This window comes from Pleurodeles waltl, chromosome 12, assembly GCF_031143425.1.
Source record: "Pleurodeles waltl isolate 20211129_DDA chromosome 12, aPleWal1.hap1.20221129, whole genome shotgun sequence".
NCBI lineage: Eukaryota > Metazoa > Chordata > Amphibia > Caudata > Salamandridae > Pleurodeles > Pleurodeles waltl.
Genome location: NC_090451.1, coordinates 214,678,598 through 214,699,518, shown reverse-complemented (window position 1 = coordinate 214,699,518; position 20,921 = coordinate 214,678,598). Strand labels below are relative to the sequence as shown.

General features: G+C 48.3%; 1 protein-coding gene across 1 annotated transcript in view; it reads left to right on the top strand.

Annotated features, from left to right (window-relative positions):
- Positions 1–20,921, top strand: part of FANCA (FA complementation group A) — a 701,003-nt gene that overhangs the window by 518,615 nt on the left and 161,467 nt on the right. The window contains exon 36 of the mRNA XM_069217268.1: positions 15,540–15,652. Within this exon, the coding sequence (XP_069073369.1) occupies positions 15,540–15,652 (113 nt within the window). The remainder of the gene's footprint in view (positions 1–15,539; positions 15,653–20,921) is intronic.

Below are 20,921 nucleotides of genomic sequence, written 5' to 3'. Positions count from 1 at the left end.
AACAAGCCTTGGCAAAGGCAAACTCATGGTTGGTGGAAAAGTGGTGCTGCCGGGGACCAGCAAGGCCCAGGAGGACTCAACCCAGGAGGGGGAGTCACAGGGGACCCTCAGCATCGCAGAGAGTCCACAGGAGCAGAGGCATCACCCACCAGAGTCCCACAGGGCAGGGACACAGGAGTCGCAGAAGAGGCCCACGCAGCACTACAAAAGAGGATCCCACGCCGCCGGAGAACCACGCAGGAGGCTGTGCTTTGCAGGAAGGAGTGCTGGGGGCTGGATGCTACACGTCACCTGAAGATCCCTTGGAGGAGATGCAAACAAGCCTTGGCAGCAGCAGGTGATGCACTGCACGGGGGTACTATCCTGCATGGGTAGGCAAAGGCTTACCTCCACCAAAGTTGGACGCTGGCAGAGAGGACCAAGAGGACTACTCCGGACCACCACCTGTGATGCAGGATCCACACAGCTCAAGATGAGGGGAGATGCACGCAGCCGGTCGTCGCTTACTGCAGGTGCCTCTTGTTGCAGGGGAGTGCCTCCTTCACTCCAAGGGAGATTCATTCTTCCTCTTGTGTAGGCTAAAGAGTTGCTGTCTTCTGAGGATACACAGCCGGGGAAATGTTGCAAAGCTGGCAGGAGATGTGGAAACGAAGTTGCAGAAGAGTCTTCTTTGTTGTTTGCAGCGTTGTTGGTTTCTGGAGGGTCCAATCACAGTTCCAGTGGTCAGAAGTCGAAGTGGAGGTTGCAGAGGAATCCTGCTGGAGTCTTGCAAGCCAAATCTGAGGACCGAACCAAGAGACAGACCCTAAATAGCCCTGAAAGGGGGATTGGTCACCTAACCAGGTAAACACCTGTCAGGAGGGGGCTCTGATATCACCTGCCTGGCCTTGCCACTCAGATGCTCTGAGTTCCCTGCCAACCTTGGAAACAAGATGGCAGAACCCAGGGACCCTCTGGAGGAGCTCTGGGCACCACCCCTGGGGTGGTGATGGACAGGGGGATGGTCACGCCCCTTTTCATTGTCCAGTTTTGCACCAGAGCAGGGACTTTGGGTCCCTGAACCGGTGTGGACTGGTTTATGCATGGAGGGCACCAAATGTGCTCTTCAAAGCAAACCAGTGGCTTGGGGAGGCTACCCCTCCCAAGCCAGTCACACCTATTCCCAAAGGGAGAGGGTGTTACCTCCCTCTCCAAAAGGAAATCCTTTTTTCTGCCTTCCTGGGCTTGATCAGGTCAAGCAGCAGGAGGGCAGAAACCTGTCTGAGGGGTGGCAGCAGCTTGGGCTGCCCAGAAATGCAGGGGATCCTCTCAGGCGCCCCAGAGTGCACGGAATCATACTTCCAATTCTTGCAACAGTATTGGCGTATGATTCTGACATGTTTGATAACAACCATGCCCAATTTCGGAGTTACCATTGTGTAGCTGAACATAGGTAGTGACCTATGCCCACTACATGCGTACAATGGCGTCCCTGCACTCAAAACGTGCTGGAAAATGGATCTTGAGTTTGTGGGGGCACCTCTGCTAGTGCAGGGGTGTCCTCACACACAGGTACCTGCATCCTGCCCTCTGGGCTGAGAGGGCCTACCATAGGGGTGACTTACAGTGACCTGGTGCAGTGACCTGCAATCAAAATGGGTGCATCCACCCGTTTCATGCAGGCTGCAATGGAAGGCCTGCAGAACCCCATTGCATGGGCTCTCTTTGGGTGGCAGAATAACTGCTGCAGTCCATAGGCATCCCCTGGAACCCTAATGCCTTGAGTACCTAGGTACCATATACTAGGGACTTACATGGGGGGACCAGTATGCCAATTGTGGGAAGAAAAAGGTACAATTTAAAGGAGAACCCAAAACTACTGGGGTCCTGGTTAGCAGGATCCCAGTAGATACAGTCATACACACTGACAACAGGCAGAAAATGGGGGTAACCAAGCCAAGAAAGATGGTACTTTCCTACACTCTTCCAGCAGCAGGGAGAGCCTAGGTTAGATCTGTTAGCCTCTGCAGAGAATGTGCAACGTCATCTGTTTTGTGCATTGGCGTTTCCAAGGCGGCACTCGCTCGGCGACGCTTTTCGTCTTGAGTAGAGCTTAGGCCTCCTTTACTCCTTCCCGCCAATACAACGTCTGCCAGAGTTCTAAAGAAGATCAAAAGGCACCGGGCCCAAGTAATCCTTGTGGCTCCAGACTGAGCACAAAGAGTCTGGTATCCAGAGCGTTTGAGCATGGCTATGGATCCTCCGTTCAGACTGTCCCTTCGGGAGGATCTTCTGTCGCAGTAGCAGGGTACGGTTCTCCACCCAAATCTATCCAGTCACTGCCTTCTTGCGTGGAAATTGAGGGGCAACAGTTGACAGTTTTTGACTTTCTGCCTGAAGTCTGTAACGTTACCTGAGAAGGCAGGCGTCCCTCCACCAAATCGGTATACGGCTGTCAGCACAAATTTGTGGCACGGTGTACCAACAAGTCTATTGATCCCCTTTCCGCACCTCTTTGTGAGGTTCTCCTGTTCATCCTTTTTCAGGCACAGCAGGGCTCTGCTTTGGGCACCCTTAAAGGCTATTTACCTGCCATCTCGGCCTTTCTCAGATTGCCAGACCAACCTTGCTTATTCAAGTCTTCCATTGTTGGGAGGTTCCTTGAAGGACTCATGCATTTGTTTTCTTCGACCCCGTTCATTATGCCCCAATGTGACTTAAACATGATCCTTGCCTACCTAATGTGTGCCCCTTTTGAGCCACTTCACAATTGTTTGCTGCGGCTCCTCACATTAAAAACTGCTTACCTGATTGCCAACACCTCTGGTCACAGAGTGAGTGAGCTTCAAGCTCTTTCTTCGAAGCCACCATTTTTATCTTTCCATCTTGACAAAGTGATGCTTTGTACCAGGGCCTCCTTTCTTCCTAAAGTTGTTTCGCCTTTTCATGTATGTCAATCCATCACCTTGCCTACATTTTACGCACCTCCACATCCCTGTCGTGAAGAGGAGAGACTGCACCATTTGGATCCCAAAAGAGTGTTGGCGTTCTACCTCAATCGTACTAAAGATTTCTGGGTGGATGATCAATTTTTTATAGGATATGTGGGTGTGAAGAAAGGGTGGGTGGTGCAGAGTCGCACCCTCATGTGTTCGGTGGTGCTCTGCATCAAAAGAGGCTACGCTTTGGCAAAGAAGCAACTCCCCCAGGGCTTGCGTGCTCACTCCACCAGAGTAACTTCTGCCACCACAGATTTAGCATGCGCAGTTCCTGTCCTGGATATTTGCCAGGCAGCAACGTTGGCATTCCTGCACATGTTCACTAAACATTATTGCCTGGACAGTCAGGTCCACAGAGACGGCTACTTTGGTTGTTTGGTCCTGCACGGCTTTCTAGTATGATGTTGGTTTGCAGCCCACCACCGAGGATGGTATTGCTTGGGTATCTATTCTAAGGTAAGGAATCTGCAACTAGAAGTCTCTATCTGTTGAAGGAGTTATTTACCTTCAGTAACGATTTATCTGGCAGAGACATGTTCTAGTTGCAGATTCCTTACTGATCCGCCCATCCTCCCAGCACTGCAAACTGATTTCTAGAGCCAGGGACATCCTTTTTAGGGCCCTAGTTTTGTCGCACTCATATCAGTGTTCTTCATGGCTCTGTGCTACTGGCGTGGAAAGTCGTGAAAAGAAACTGAAGTCAGTGTGCCGGGGTGGTGCCTATGCACGTCCGTTACGTTATCACGGTGACCACGATGCCAGAAACAGATGTTGAGCGACTGACAACACTTGACTGCACTCAAGGGTGCTGCTTGAAGACAAATCTCCAGATCCAGTGTGACTCCTGGAGGAAATGCTTACCTAAGGAATCTGCAACTAGAATATGTCTCTACCAGATAAATCATTACTGAAGGTAAGTAACTTGCTCATCAGTATGGATCTACCCTCTCACCTTGAAGGCTTGGAAAAAACTGAAGGAAACTGATGTTGTTGTGCCGGGGCAGGCGCGTTATAAACTTGGCAATGCTGCCTAATGCCACTTCTGCTGTTCTACAGATGAAGAATCAACAGGTAGATAGTGTCCACCAGAAATATATTTTCCACAGGTAAGTAATATTTTCTTTTTTTACTTACTGTAAATAAATGCTCAAAGAAACAAAAATATGTTGCATCACAAAATCCATTTATTAAAATTCATAACTTATTTACTTGGAAGGAATACCTCAGCAGAAACAATCTTTTTAGTAGTCAGGTTTCTTGCGCCATAGCGCTGTTAGAGCAAGTTACCCCAGGTCTCTCCTGCCCACTGATCACTCTCACCCAGTTCTTCTGGTGCTGCGATATAGAAGACCCTAAGAGCGTTTAACAATCCGGTGTCAAGGTAAACTGGGGCTGGTGCCAGCGAAGGGCTGTAGTCTCATTGCTTGTGGCACAGCAGATGGGCTCCATGGTGCTTCTCTGATGATGCAGTATGTTCTTCTGACCCCAACGGCACGTTTTAGACAGTTACTTGATGTCTGATGCTCAAATCAGTGCTCTGGGTCAGAAACTATGGCTCTTGGAACAGTTCTCACTCTTCGCAGTGGTGCACCAAGGTGATGGCCACTGCTTTTCACAGCGGCCCTCTCTGGCATAGGGGGTGACTGACTTGGGTAGCACACGGGCAAACACGTCGATCAGTGTGTGATGTTTTGACTTCATGGTGGCTCCCTCTAACATGCAGGGTCACAGACTTGGGCAGCACAAGAGCAAATGGCCCAGTTGGTGTAGCAATTCGTTTCTTCATGGTGGCTCCCTCGGGTATACAAGGTTTCACAGCACACGGACGGACAGCCCAATCACTGCAGCAACACTTGTCTTCACAGTGGCCCACTGTGGCATACACGGTCTATGACGTGGGTTGCACAGGCGGACAACCCTATTGGTGCACCAGTGCTCATTGTTAAGGCAGTCCCCTTTAAGCACATGCGATCGCTGGCTTGAGCAGCATATGAATGAATGATTCAATTGGTGTGGCAATGTTTCCTCACAGCATCCCCCTCTGGCATACAGGGTTGCTGACTCAGGCAGCACATGTGGACAGCAGTGTCTTAGGACCTTAAATCTCACACTCTGCTTCAGGGTTCCACTCATCAGGATCCCCCATTAGACCTTGCTTCCTCTAGACACTCTCCTTCTCCTCATAGGCTCCTCCTGTCTCAGGAGGCAGGCAAACCGTGGCGCGCCAGGGAAAGTGGCCTTTTGTCTCCTGGGTAGTGTCCCCTCATCTAGCAGGGAGACTATCTTTTGTCCCTAGTCCTAGTCACAAAAGGTAAAAGTCTTGCTGAGCTTCTCCATGTCTGATGTACAGCCATGTAGCCGGGTGACAGGCTCCCCGGCTCCATTTCGTGCGATCCCGGATCGGAAGGGCACTCGACAGGTCCCAAGAAGAAAAAGGCTATTGAAAGCGGTAATCCGGTCATCCGGATTCCCATCGGCTCACCTGGGAAGAAACTGGAACCATGGCGCATGGAGAAAAAGAGAAACGTCGTCGGAGAGGGTAAAAAGTGAAGAAGGACTATGCGTGCGGCGCATAGAGGAGGAGAAAGGCGCCAAGGAGGAAGACGCCGAGGAGGGAAGCACAGAGACTGCAAATAGCGAGTACAACGAAGAAGACGAGAGCAACAGCAATCCAAACCTTTGGAGCACAGAACCAGGACACACTCGAGAGACTCCCACTGAGGGACAGGATAGTCCTGAGAGGCCCGAACTCCGACACGTCCCTGGAGGGACGTGGCTAAAGTAGGTACGGTCCTGCATAAAGAATAAATTACTGCTTATGGTTGGAAGGGAGGAGAGGGGTAGAGGGAGGAGGAGAAAAAGGGAGTGGAGTTTAAAAAGGGGGAAAAATCACAATCAGAAGGAACACAAACCACTGAGCACCGGAATAGAGTGGTGTATTGAACTGTAATGGAGATTGTGTCCACAGAGGTGTAGAGACTGTGTCCTATAGCCCTCACAATTAAATCCTGCCTCCTTTTCTTTTGCTTTTCTTCTCTTGGGAGAAGATATTTCGACCACATTCACACACACACACACTTTCTCTCTCTCTCTCTCTCTTTTTCTCTCTCTCTCTTTCTCTCTCTCTCTCTCTCTCTCTCTCTCTCTCTCTATACACACCCCGCCTCCCTGCATGTTAAATAAATACCAACACACGCACAGAGACACTACTTACCTGCCTTTCGTTCCTCTTTTTCCGGCCCTCCTGACAATATCACCGCCGGGGAAACCATCTACAACCACTGGAAAACCTGAGAGAGAAGGAACAGAGGAGATCACCCACCATAAAACCCACAGATAGAGACTGTTATAAAGATACTGTCGGAAATACAATAAAATCACATATATTCACCCTTTCATCTGAGTGTCGTTTTACTCCCTATCGCCATACCCACGGCCACAAGCCACATATGACTACTTAACAGTTTACAATTTTCTTCGCCTGGAGCTCCCCTTTTTATAATAAATTTCCAGACACAAATATGATTAAGTGTTTTTTCTTTGAAATATGTGTGCTGAGTTTTGCTTCCTTTGAAGTGCTCATTCTTCTGTTCTGGCCTATATGCAGGAAGCAGCCCCCCACAGCCAGGAGTGACTCCAACCTTGATAGCCCCTCAATTCATGCCATGGGAGTGCCTCAAGAATCACATCTGAAATGTCAGCCTCACATATGCATAAGAAAAAGTTACATAGGCCCCAGCCGTCCTCTGTAGGATTCCTTGCCTCTGCAGTGTTTTCCTTATCAGCCCCTTCCTCAGATGTTTACAGGCCCCATTGACTAGTGACTTTTCATATTCAGAGTCCTTTTGAAGTGCACAAGAGAGCCTGGCTCTCCTTTCCTCCACTGTTTTTCCCACCCAGCTCTTAGGAATATGTATGGGAGGGCTTTGCTACCTCCACCTGCCTTCCCAAGACCCTGGACTTCCACTATAGAACCCACAGGCCTCCATGTAGTCTACCATTCATAGGGACACATACATCACAGCACGCTTGCACTAACGCATGTCCTGCAGAGCTGTACGTGCTAACATGATGTAGCCTAACTGCAAGTTAAGCACACAGCAGCACATGAGTGGTCAGCTAGGCCCCACTCCATTGACCCAGATATAGAGGCCTATTGACAGTACTGATCTTTATTACAAAAACAGTGTATGCTGCCACCACCACTGCTGTGATACTTAACTCTCTGTAAGGGCAGTAGCCCATTACCTTGTGTGCCCATCCCTGTCTAATGATTGCAATCCGTGAAACAGGCCTATGTCATGACGCACATGCGTGGTCTGTGTTCGCCCATGACCAAAAATTAGTACCAAGGATCCAGATATGGTTGCAGCTGGGACACTCAGGGCAGGGGTGCACGTTTGTCACTAACAGATGCCCCTCAAAGTTCAGAGTACCCCAAACCAACTCTTACCTTGGAAATGTTGGATCATCAGATCAGTAAAACAGCAGGAAAGTTGATCCTCATTCGTGTGGCTCATTCCGGCTCTGTGCTCCTCTACAAAATTTATCACTTTGAGCGAACTAGACCATCTCAACAAATTGGGATTCTCATAGCCATCAAACATTTTAATGGTGTATAAAGTTTGCACTGCATACCTAGTGCCAAACAAGAACACTTGAACTTGGGTAAGCACTCTTTTTCAGTAGTCACCTAGTTTTACTTCCTGGGCAATAACTTTCTACTAATAAAGGCCTTTGGACGCCCTACATCTTTGTCATCTTGTAGAGCTAGCAGTCACATCTCCCTTGTCTGTATCATAAAAGTAGTTAGGAGGTTCCCTTACAGGTCATTGCATTGTGCCTTCAGTTCTCCAAATGCATTTGACACTCCCCAGTCCAGACTATGTTTCTGGGCTGCTCTTGGAATTAAAAGCAGTCAACTGTGCAGCTATGCTACCATTTTTTCCACAAAGTTCCTGTAATATCTGATGTGTGTCATAGAAAGGCCCTCCTTCAGTCTGAGTAGTAGGCACCTCCCAATCCCTCACAGAATGAATCTTGGCCTCCAACAGGGAATCTTCCTGTTAACATGCCCATGGGTAGACCTCAGAGGATTGTCTCACCTGACACTCTTATTACCTTGATGGTCAGCTTCACCACCTGTATGCTAGCCAAAACCTGTCCTAGGTGTCTCAGATGGTCCTATCATGGATTGATAAACAAAGCAATATCATCTAGGTAAGCCATACAGAACTCCTAAAGCCCTGCATGGACATTGTTCACCAGGTGCTGAAAAGTGGCTTGAACACGTTCAACCCAAGGGCATCACCTTAAATGATACAACTCCTCTGGGGTAGAAAATGCAGGATTCTTCTTAGCACATGGTTTAAGGCACTCTGCCAGTACCGTCTGCTGAGATCAAAAGTGCTCAGCTACTTTGCAGCACCTAATTCACAGGGTAATCCTCTCTTTGGTTTGCATTGGCATTGGTTCCCTCATTGAGGGTCCAATAGAGCATATAAAATCCCAAGTCTGTAGACCCTTAATTTGGTACTAATACCACAGGACTAGACCAAGGACTATGAGATCTCTTAGTGACACCCAGGTCCAACATCTTGACACCTTCCGCCTTGATGCATCGCGGAAACCGGTCAGGCATTTTGTCTTTTCTTCCCTTCACTGATAGACTGTCTCCTATGTCTGTATTAGGCTCACAGACAGAAAATAATTCCATCACCTCTCTAAATTCTCTCCTCTGCTCAAGTGATAACTCAGGGGCTAATTGAACCTCTTCCACAGTGCTACTGTTCATGTCAGTGTGCAGCAGGTCAGGAAGAGGCTCACTGTCTTCTGCAACTTCTTCTACCATAGCCATGATATTCACTGTATAATCTCTCAAGAGGTAAGACTTAAGCCTGTTCACATGGAACACCCTCCTTGGTACCCTTGTTGAACCTGTGCCCACCAAGAAGTCAACCTCTTAAACTTTCTTAACTAACTTGTAAGGCCCACACCATTTTTCCTCCAAAGCCATAAGCTTCAGCACCAATACTTCCTGACCTTCATGATACCCTGTTAGCATAGCCTACTCATTGTACTGTTCCTTCATCAGCGCTTGGCTGGCCTGAACATTTTCCTGTGCCTGACTCAATGTTTGGCACTTTATGCTTCCTAGGGCCAATTACATAGTCCACAACATCCTTTTCTGTAGACTGAGGTTTCTTTCCACCCTTCTGGCTAAATTGAGTGGACTCCACACCAGGTGTCCATAAAGAAGTTCATGGAGATCCCCTTCTCTGTAATCGCTTGCTTGGCAAACAATAGACATGGTGGGATAAGATCCCACTTCCTCCTGAAGTTCTGTGACAGAGCTCCTATCATGCTTTTTAGTGTTTTGTTAAACTGCTCCAACAAACCATTGGTTTGTGGGTGGCATGCTGTGAAGTGCTATGTCACACCAACTTGCTCCCACATCTGTATCATCTAAGAAGAGATGACATTGGTTCCTGGTCAAAGATTACTGTACTCGAAAATCTAACCCTAGAAAAGATCCCCAGGAGAGATTTTGCTACCACCTTTGAGGTCATGCTCCTCACTGCCTAAGGATATCTGCTGGCATGATCCACCGCAATCAAGATATACTTCTTGCCTGACTGTGAAGAGTGTCACATGGACCAAGAGTGCCTATTCCCACCAACTCAAATTGACCTATTACAAATGGTAGAGGCAATAACGATGGTTTAGTTCTCCCTCCTGACTTAACAGACATTCAAAAAGCAGGGCATGTTATACAGAACCTCTCTGTCTCTCTCTGCAGAAATGTTCTTTGCGCATCCCTGACTAGTATAACAGAGGGTCCAATCTCCTGGGGTTTTGTAATGCCCAAATGTCCTTCCAATGGCACTTCATGGACCAGGGACAACAGGAAATGTATTTGCAATAAGAGAGCCTCCAGCTTTTTGCTAGATCCTGGCTCAGGATTCATCAACTCACTATAACATATATCATACTCCCAGCCAGCAGAGTGTTTCCCAGCCACTCCCTTTCTTCCTTTTCGGACTTGTTCCTTGGCTTCCTTGCAAAGTCCCACAAGTGTAGGGCACTTTTCCTGTGCCTTTGCAGAAATGACCCCTGTAAGGCCCTCTAGCAGCTAACAAACCCTGCAGCTCTGAAGTGCCCCACATTCCAGCACCTGGTCCACTTCAGGAGCCTCATCCTTTTCTCCCACTGGAGCAGAAGCAATGACCTTTAGATCTGTGCTTTTCCGGAGTCTGTCCTTTCCTTAAAACTACCATGTCCTGGTCTCTCCAAATCGAAACTGGTCCCTGTCTTGTCTAGGACTGAACTGCCTCTGGTCAACACATCTGATTGGTCTAAGCCAAAAAGGCTTCTGGTCTTGGCAACAAGCTAGGGGCATTCAGATTGTTGCCTAAGAGGCACGCTGCACCTTGCTTTTCCCTTACTCTAACACTGACCATGGTCACCTTACCATTAAGCTCAATCTCAACTTGGGCAAGCGGCTACTCCATGCCCTCTTGCTGGCTAGTCTGGATACCAGGGGAATTTCCTCAGGCTTAAGGTAGGTTTCAGCTACAGTGTGGAAGACTCCATCATATCTCAGGGCAGGCATTTTCCTCCATTTTATACTAACTTCTTCCACAAACCTCATCAAGTTAGGATGAATGTGCTTCAAAGCATCTGGGTCCTCTCCCAGATGTCTAACACCACTAAGTCGAGCACAACTGGCCCCTCTCGGGTCCCTTCATCTTTGTGTAGCATAACTGCGATCATTAATGCAGCAGATACACGGTCTTTCACCTGATAGTGCCTCTAATAGTGTACCACCTGGTGGCACTTATCGCAAGTCACCACCTTGGATGAGCTTTCCTGTCCTTCCTTCCCATGATGCTCCGTCTGAGACGCCATAAAAGAAAGTAAGGTACTGATATCAGTATACTTGGTGGTGTGCTATTAATAGGCTGGTGTTGTCAATTCCCAGGTATTGAAGACACACGTCATGTGGAGCTAACTGGCAGGGTTGGAGACCTGTTGGTGGGGGAAGATATTTTCTCGATCAAGCTGATGCCTGGAGGATACTTGATATATGTGTAATATGCAGAAGGTGTAGGAATATAAAGGACCTTGTTCAAAGTATGGCAGGATGTACCATGTTCTGACATGTCAGTGGAGGGATGTGCTCCGCTATTCTGGCAGAGAGCTCTGCCCTCAGTGTTTAAAAACCCAGGGTTTCACTTGTGGTCCTGAACTAGAAAAAAGTATGTCCGAGCATCCACCCTTAGTAGCTTGGGCAGTCTAGTATCCATTGACTGACAACCCAGTGTCAGTGGGGCCGTAGGTCATGGTTTCTGCAGATGGAGTCAATTTAGGCTTCACCATCAGAGCCATGGCAACCGTTCCCAACTCTAAATAGAGTGGGGATCAACAAGTTTGGAGGACAGGGTACTCTGCATTGTTTTTGGCAGAGTGGCCTAACAGACTGTAAATTAAGCCCAGAGAATCCATCATAAATACTGTTACTGAAGGTAACCGTCTTTTGGCAAGAGTAAAGCTTGAGACAAAGTACAGATCCAGCGAATATTAACAAAGAAATCTCTCATCACACTTAGGGGTACATGTATGGAGCTGTAGGAGGCTGGACTGGCCTGTAGTGAGTATCAAGGGGTACTTGCACCTTGCACCAGGCCCAGTTATCCCTTATTAGTGTATAGGATGTCTAGCAGCTTAGGGTGATAGATAATGGTAGCTTAGCAGAGCAGCTTAGGCTGAACTAGGAGACGTGTGAAGCTACTACAGTACCACTTAGTGTCATATGCACAATATCATAAGAAAACACAATACACAGTTATACTAAAAATAAAGGTACTTTATTTTTATGACAATATGCCAAAGTATCTTAGAGTGTACCCTCAGTGAGAGGATAGGAAATATACACAAGATATATATACACAATAGCAAAAATATGCAGTATAGTCTTAGAAAACAGTGCAAACAATGTATAGTTACAATAGGATGCAATGGGGACACATAGGGATAGGGGCAACACAAACCATATACTCCAAAAGTGGAATGCGAACCACGAATGGACCCCAAACCTATGTGACCTTGTAGAGGGTCACTGGGACTATTAGAAAATAGTGAGAGTTAGGAAAATAACCCTCCCCAAGACCCTGAAAAGTGAGTGCAAAGTGCACTAAAGTTCCCCCAAGGACAAAGAAGTCGTGATAGAGGAATAATGCAGGAAAGACACAAACCAACAATGCAACAACGATGGATTTCCAATCTAGGGTACCTGTGGAACAAGGGGACCAAGTCCAAAAGTCACAAGCAAGTCGGAGATGGGCATATGCCCAGGAAATGCCAGCTGTGGATGCAAAGAAGCTTCTACTGGACAGAAGAAGCTGAGGTTTCTGCAGGAACGAAAAGGGCTAGAGACTTCCCCTTTGGTGGACAGATCCCTCTCGCCGTGGAGAGTCGTGCAGAAGTGTTTTCCCGCCGAAAGAACGCCAACAAGCCTTGCTAGCTGCAAATCGTGCGGTTAGCGTTTTTGGATGCTGCTGTGGCCCAGGAGGGACCAGGAGGTCGCAAATTGGACCAGGAGGTAGAGGGGACGTCGAGCAAGACAAGGAGCCCTCTTAGCAGCAGGTAGCACCCGGAGAAGTGCCAGAAACAGGCACTACGAGGATGCGTGAAACGTTGCTCACCCGAAGTTACACAAAGGAGTCCCACGTCGCCGGAGACCAACTTAGAAAGTCGTGCAATGCAGGTTAGAGTGCTGTGGACCCAGGCTTGGCTGTGCACAAAGGATTTCCGCCGGAAGTGCACAGGGGCCGGAGTAGCTGCAAAAGTCGCGGTTCCCAGCAATGCAGTCTAGCGAGGTGAGGCAAGGACTTACCTCCACCAAACTTGGACTGAAGAGTCACTGGACTGTGGGAGTCACTTGGACAGAGTTGCTGGATTCGAGGGACCTCGCTCGTCGTGCTGAGAGGAGACCCAAGGGACCGGTAATGCAGCTTTTTGGTGCCTGCGGTTGCAGGGGAAAGATTCCGTCGACCCACGGGAGATTTCTTCGGAGCTTCTAGTGCAGAGAGGAGGCAGACTACCCCCACAGCATGCACCACCAGGAAAACAGTCGAGAAGGCGGCAGGATCAGCGTTACAGAGTTGCAGTAGTCGTCTTAGCTACTATGTTGCAGTTTTGCAGGTTTCCAGCGCGGTCAGCAGTCGATTCCTTGGCAGAAGGTGAAGAGAGAGATGCAGAGGAACTCGGATGAGCTCTTGCATTCGTTATCTAAAGTTTCCCCAGAGACAGAGACCCTAAATAGCCAGAAAAGAGGGTTTGGCTACCTAGGAGAGAGGATAGGCTAGCAACACCTGAAGGAGCCTATCAGAAGGAGTCTCTGACGTCATCTGGTGGCACTGGCCACTCAGAGCAGTCCAGTGTGCCAGCAGCACCTCTGTTTCCAAGATGGCAGAGGTCTGGAGCACACTGGAGGAGCTCTGGACACCTCCCAGGGGAGGTGCAGGTCAGGGGAGTGGTCACTCCCCTTTCCTTTGTCCAGTTTCGCGCCAGAGCAGGGCTAAGGGGTCCCCTGAACCGGTGTAGACTGGCTTATGCAGAATTGGGCACATCTGTGCCCAAGAAAGCATTTCCAGAGGCTGGGGGAGGCTACTCCTCCCCTGCCTTCACACCATTTTCCAAAGGGAGAGGGTGTAACAGCCTCTCTCAGAGGAAGTCCTTTGTTCTGCCATCCTGGGACAAGCCTGGCTTGACCCCAGGGGGGCAGAAACCTGTCTGAGGGGTTGGCAGCAGCTGCAGTGAAACCCCAGGAAAGGCAGTTTGGCAGTACCAGGGTCTGTGCTACAGACCACTGGGATCATGGGATTGTGCCAACTATGCCAGGATGGCATAGAGGGGGCAATTCCATGATCATAGACATGTTACATGGCCATATTCGGAGTTACCATTGTGAAGCTACATATAGGTAGTGACCTATATGTAGTGCACGCGTGTAATGGTGTCCCCGCACTCACAAAGTCCGAGGAATTGGCCCTGAACAATGTGGGGGCACCTTGGCTAGTGCCAGGGTGCCCTCACACTAAGTAACTTTGCACCAAACCTTTACCAGGTAAAGGTTAGACATATAGGTGACTTATAAGTTACTTAAATGCAGTGTAAAATGGCTGTGAAATAACGTGGACGTTATTTCACTCAGGCTGCAGTGGCAGGCCTGTGTAAGAATTGTCAGAGCTCCCTATGGGTGGCAAAAGAAATGCTGCAGCCCATAGGGATCTCCTGGAACCCCAATACCCTGGGTACCTCAGTACCATATACTAGGGAATTATAAGGGTGTTCCAGTAAGCCAATGTAAATTGGTAAAATTGGTCACTAGCCTGTTAGTGACAATTTAGAAAGAAATGAGAGAGCATAACCACTGAGGTTCTGGTTAGCAGAGCCTCAGTGAGACAGTTAGGCACCACACAGGGAACACATACATATAGGCCACAAACTTATGAGCACTGGGGTCCTGACTAGCAGGGTCCCAGTGACACATAACAAACATACTGAAAACATAGGGTTTTCACTATGAGCACTGGGCCCTGGCTGGCAGGATCCCAGTGAGACAGTGAAAACACCCTGACATACACTCACAAACAGGCCTAAAGTGGGGGTAACAAGCCTAGAAAGAGGCTACTTTCTCACAGGAGCATTTTTGAGGTTGCAAATTGTCCAATTCGAATTGGGCCGTTTACGATTGCAAAAGTGCTTTTTGGTATGTACAAAGCCCAGATTGCAATACAGTAACTGGTTACCGAATCATAATTTGGGTTTTGCGATTCGGTATTTGGAAGGGGTGTGTTGAGGTCGCTCCTTCCTAATAATGAATTGTAAAGGTACGTATAAATGTTTTGTGATCGAAATATGATGACAAAACTTTCACAATTTACCACCAATCGAAAGTTGGTGGTAACCCATTTGCAAATGGGAAGGGGTTTCCAAGGGGCCCCTTCCTCTTTGAAAATGGTTGGGAAAATATTTTTTAAAAGCAGGTTTAAAAAAACTTCAAAGTTTCATTTGTTTCTTTTTGAAAGCATCCCATCTTCCTTTAAAGAAAACATGCTCTTTTAAAAAAAGAAAAGGGTTGCTTTTTTAAAAAGCTTTCACAGATAGGGTGGTCTGCTGACCCTAGCAAGCCACAATCCCTGTGATGGCTGCAATTCCTTATGGATCACAAATTGCAACCTACCTCATTAATATTCATGAGGTAGGTCTATTTGCGGCCCACTAGGAATTGCTAATGAAATTCTAAAGAGTTTCATACATTAAAAATATCAGTTTCCTAATTGCGATTCAAACAGAATCACAATTAGAAAATCGCTATTCCTCACTTTTGTAGATGTAGCCCTATGTAACATAAGTGTGCATTCCTAGCTACAACCAACACTTTTATCACATATTTGTTCTCTCAGGTTAAAAGGGATTAACGCAATTTAAAATCATGTATGAAAGATTTATTTGATTAAAGCTGACACTATAATTGACTTCCAATGTTCTTCGCAGCTATGGTGGCCTCAGCTGGAACCCATACTTTGCTGTCAGTGGAAGAGACACCATAGAACCCCGTTGTCACAGAAAGTGCAAAGGCTAAGGGATTGGCAGTACTCCATAACCAGGTACTAACTCTTCTCAGTATCCCGCTCTTCTGGTTTCTCGCTCTTTCTTTAAGTCTTCTTCCTTCCCTGTTATTGTCCTCTCAGTCTTCTTCTGTGAAGTTAGAAACTTCTTATCACTCACATGTCAGTGCCTTGGTCTTTCTCGTATCGCCTCTCTGCTGAGCTTTTACTTGTCCTCCTAGTTTCCTACTTCTGGCAGTACTTAAATGCGACCATAAGTTTCTAACAGTTAGGCTTTCACTAATTTGCATTGTTCTATTTCAGCTTGTCTCTCAATTTCTTATGATCTGATAGAGATTTCTAGCTGCAGACTCCTTAACTTAGAATTATCTCCAGGCCTCATACTATAACAGGAAACGTTTCTTGAGCAGTACCCATGCGCGCCGGTAGGTTGTGTCGTTCAGCTCCACGTGGTGTCGTTGGTGCCAGAAGTGACATGCATGGTGCTTAAATAGGCGTCATCCAGCACGCTGGCATCAGTCTTTTTCTTTCTGCGCCAGTCAGTGCAGATCCAAGGAGAGCTACTCTTATTCACTTATTGACTAATCATTTTTCAACTTTTTGTCAGTTTTTTTGACATCTTCTCCTGGTGTGGCAGCGATGTCATCTAGAAAGACAGACTTCAAACCTTACAGGTCTGTCACCATTAGATGTCAGTGGCGGACCCGCACCTTGTAAGCCTTTGGTGCCTCAAGCATGACCAAAATCCAAAGACCTGTGCAGACTGCCGTGCCGTAAACCAGAAGGCCTTGAGGGAGCAGTCCCTCAAGCTCTGGGCTGCTCGACGTGCAGCTCCACGACATTCTCAATCCCGGTAGAGGGGAAGGGCCTGGGAGTGGTTGTGGAGTCCAAGATCTTTGACACACTCATAGTCTTTGGGTCATTCAGGGAAGTCCCACCACAAGAAGAAGAGCAAGAAGGCAAAGAGGTCTTCGACTTGAGCTCGTCTGTCGGCTGACTTAACGAGGGAGCATGTTCAAGGCCTGGTTCAGCAGTAGAGCCAGAGCCTGGGCCATCTCCGCACTTCCCTGAGTTTGCGGATTCCGGAGTGACCTCTATCCAACTTCGAGATTTTTTTGAGGCCATGCATCTCATATTTGGGTAACCCATTCCATCCAGTGCGCTTTCAGGCCCCGTGGGTTCAGAATGGGCCCCTACTGGTTCCGCCTCAACGCCACTGGGGCCCCTTGACACTAATGATGGATCTGGACAGGTACTGGTCGTGTCACCTCAACCTTCCCTGGTGCTGGTCCTAATGTCGATGCTCCTGCAATCCTTACAACCCCACCAGACAGGGAATCCAAGAGGCTGGACACTTTAGGGAAGAAGATATTCTCTTCCACTGGCCTGACACTGTGGCCCATGAACAGTGCAGGCCTTTTGGACCGCTATTCCTACTCTGTGGGAAACGGTTGCGCAGGCGCTGCCAGCGGTTCTGGAGGATACCGATCCGTCCTCTCCCATGCTGTTGCTGACGAAAGAGATTCAGCTAAGTTCACTATTTGATTTGGACTGGACAGGACCAGTTTTCTAGGCAGAACAGTTTCATCAATGGTGGCCCTTAGACACCATGGGGGTCATTACAATATTGGCGGGTGGCTACCGCCGCCCGCCAAGCTGTAACCGCCGTGCAGCCGCACTCCCGCGGTCCCCATTACAACATCCCCGCTGGGCCGGCTGGCGCAAACCTAGTTTACGCCCACCGGCCCAGCGGGGATGCGGCCGCAACATAGGAGCCGGCTCCTAATGGACCCGGCGGTGTTGCGGCCGTGCAACGGGTGTCGCGCTTTTCACTGTCTGCTATGCAGACAGTGAAAAGCTGCACGGGGCCCTGTTAGGGGGCCCCTGCACTGCCCATGCCAGTGGCATGGGCAGTGCAGGGGCCCCCAGGACTCCCCTTACCGCCAGCCTCTTCCTGGCGGTGCAAACCGCCAGAAACAGGCTTGGCGGTAGGGGAGTCATAATCCCCAGGGCAGCACTGCCTTGGCGGTTTATCACCGCCGGGGCTAAAACGGCGGGAAACCATCGGCCCCGGCGGTGCGACCGCGGCGCTACCGCCACGGTCATAATATGGGTCTCAGTACCGCCAGCCTGTTGGCGGTACGGATGCCACTTTAGCCCTGGCGGTCGGGACCCCCCATGTCTGGCTTAGGATGACTTGCTTTTCGAGGGATGTCCAAGCATCGCTTATGGAAATGCCTTTTTGATGGCTCCTCCCACTTCAGAGACAAGACAGACCCAGTTCCGGAGCTCTAAATGGATAATAGAGCTACGCCAGATCCTTGGGCCTGTCCGTGGCCTCTCGCCCACCCCAATCTTCCTTTCACCTTTCGTGGCCATGGAAGGGATTTTCAGCAGCATCTTTACCAGCCCAGCAACCACGGTGAGCAAACTCCACAGCCTCTACGTGGCCAAGGACGCGGTACCCACAGACCCTGTGAATTGGATAGCCAGAGGTCAGGCCAGTCCATCCCACCCCTCTGCTCCCACCGGAGCACACATTGGTCACAGAGAACGCAATTTATCGTCCAAAAGAAAATGACCGTGATGCTGGATGACTGGTAGGCCAGTGGCGACAGGCCAGGACCGAGATGACTTCGAGGGACGTCGACCCCTATAGCCAGCTCTGTCTCACTCAGCGATGGGACCGAGTAGCTGCCGTAATTATCCAGTCAATAGCATTGCATCTACAGCATCCTTAAGCATCGTAAGCATCCTCAATCTCCTGCATCAGGATCGGTCTATAGGAGCCTGCAGTAAAGGGACAGAAGTGCCTGGAACTCACTGATACTGCTCCTACCTTCGAGGTAACTTCTTCTGTAGTCGTTGCTGGTCCCCTTGACTGGTTATCTGCCGGAATTGGTTAACTAAAGTAACTCTAAATTACTGCATTGACACTTTCCCAGAGTTTTCACTGAAAAAGTTTGTTTGCAGTTAAGTAAAAACGTGTATGTATACTATACCTTGCAAGTAATATATCTCCAGTGGTGTCTAAAAAAGACATTAAATAACAGTCTATTTTTATAAGTTAGTGTTGGATTTCGTTATTGTCCTGGGTATTTCCTCTTCAATTGCTATGGTGCTGTTGAAATGTTTTACACTTGTTTCTTTGTGTAAGCCTTTCTGCTCAGAGCCACAGCTCCCCAAGGTTGGACATATGAAACCTACTGCTCCTAAAGGGGTTGGTAAGTGTATAACACAATGAGGTCTCCCAGCCATACCATATACACACCATTTCCTCACAGGTTTTTTTTGAGCTCTTTCCATCTCAGGCCAAAAGTGGTGGACATAATTCTGTTTGTGTATTGCCCCTCTTCAAATCCAGCTGCTGACATTAAAGACCGCTTTCTTGCTTGCTGTTACATCAGCGTGGTACTTAAGTGAGCTGCAGGCATTGTGTACAACTCCATTAGTATCCTTTTTTTCCAGACAAGCTACTCTGAGGACAAACGCTTTTTCTGATGAATACTTCTACCTGCAGATTCATAACCTTTTGGATACCCCAGGTGCCAGTCTGAGTCTGGAAACTCTTAAATAGCTCTCCCACATCGGTAGGGGGCACCGGCCCCATCTCTGCACTGCATGTAATGCCTCATGTCATCACTCGATCCATAAAGCATTCACGCAGGCGTAATGATATTAATCCTTTTATTCCTCACTCTTGAGGCATTCCAGAGCTTTTCTACTCTCCTCAAAGTATCAACATTGTTGACTATTTTTCATTATAAAAAACAATGTAGTTGCAGTTTTTCATCAAATTGTCACTGCTCAAGTGGTCTAGACTTAAACCTTGTCGGTAATGTGGTAGGCAGTTATCCATTACAGACCTACAAGACATGTTTATAGTGCTAGGATCTGACAGTGATTTTGGTACCTGTGCACTTTGTGAAAAGATGTACCACGAGGTGCTCAAAAACGGAAGGGCAAAAAGTTCATGCCAGAGCAAGAAAAGAACAATACAAGTCTTGACCGAGGTCACAGACACCAGAGTTACCACCTTTGTCGAAATCTTCTCGAAAGAAACATAAGAAAAAGAGAAGACATGAATCTTGCTGCCATAAGACTTTCAACTTGGCCTCTAACGATGTTGGATCAAGAGCCTGTGGTGCCATCAGACTCGGCGACGGTTCTGGACACTCGATCCCTGCGCTGCCATCTTCACTGCCCCGCCTATTATAACAGTTCCCAGAGTTTCTAACACCTGGGATGGATCCATCAGCCTTTCCGGACACTATGTTCAGCATTTTCAACAGGACCATGATTCTATCTGGTGCGCTGGCTGGTCCCCTTTCTCTGATGGCATACTTCTTGGAAAGTTTGCAGACATCCTACAGCTTGTTGCTCTTCCTGCTGTAGCCTCCTGTATCATGGAAGAATCTGAGGCACACTGTGCTGGTGGAGTCGACACCTCCTCCTCTTTTGGACATCCAGCGTTCCTCGTCTTTTGACCTGGACACCAACATCTTGATGACTATACAGACAATGCCACCTGCCCCAACTCAATTCTACAGTCAATGCCACCATTATTTCCACCTTCACTGGTGCTCCACCTCTCTATAAGAAATTCACAACTATTTTCCCTCCACACCACCAGAAAGGGAAACTGTAGCAATTTTTGAAGCAGATGTTTCAGTGGAGAGTATGGCCTCAATCTATAAATGCCCTCTCCCTGCTGGGTAGCTATGTACATGCCGTATTTGGAGGTTATCCCAACACTTTCCAATGACCTGTTCTCATATTTCATTGAGCTCACTGGAGATGGTCAGGCTGCTGCAAAGCAAGTGATAGGCCTGGACACCGCAGACTGAGTGGCAAGAAATATAGGTACACCCATTTCCTTATGGTTTAGAACACAAACAGGAGGCCTCCGCCCGTTTTGAAATTTTTGCTTTTCATTTCGAGGCCATTAACAGATCTTAGCTTGACAACAACAGGCAATCCCCTTTTACAAACAAAATAGGGTACTAGGCAAAGGTTGAATATGAGCTTATCCAGCTCTCTGTCTCTCTCCTCCTCATCTTCCTTTTCCTCAGCCACTGCACGAAAACACCCCTAGTTCTGCTCCCTGAACAAACACAGCTCTTTGGGGGATGGGTATCCTTCTTTGCACAAGGTTGGAGGGCCATGACTTCAGACCTTTGGGTCTTGCAAAATTTGAAGAGGGGGCATGTCCTATCCTTCCAACTTCCATCCCCTCCTTTCCCTCTCCTTCTGGATATGCTCCTGCCAAACCCTCTGCAGGTTCTTCAACAAGAGGTTCAGTGTTTGC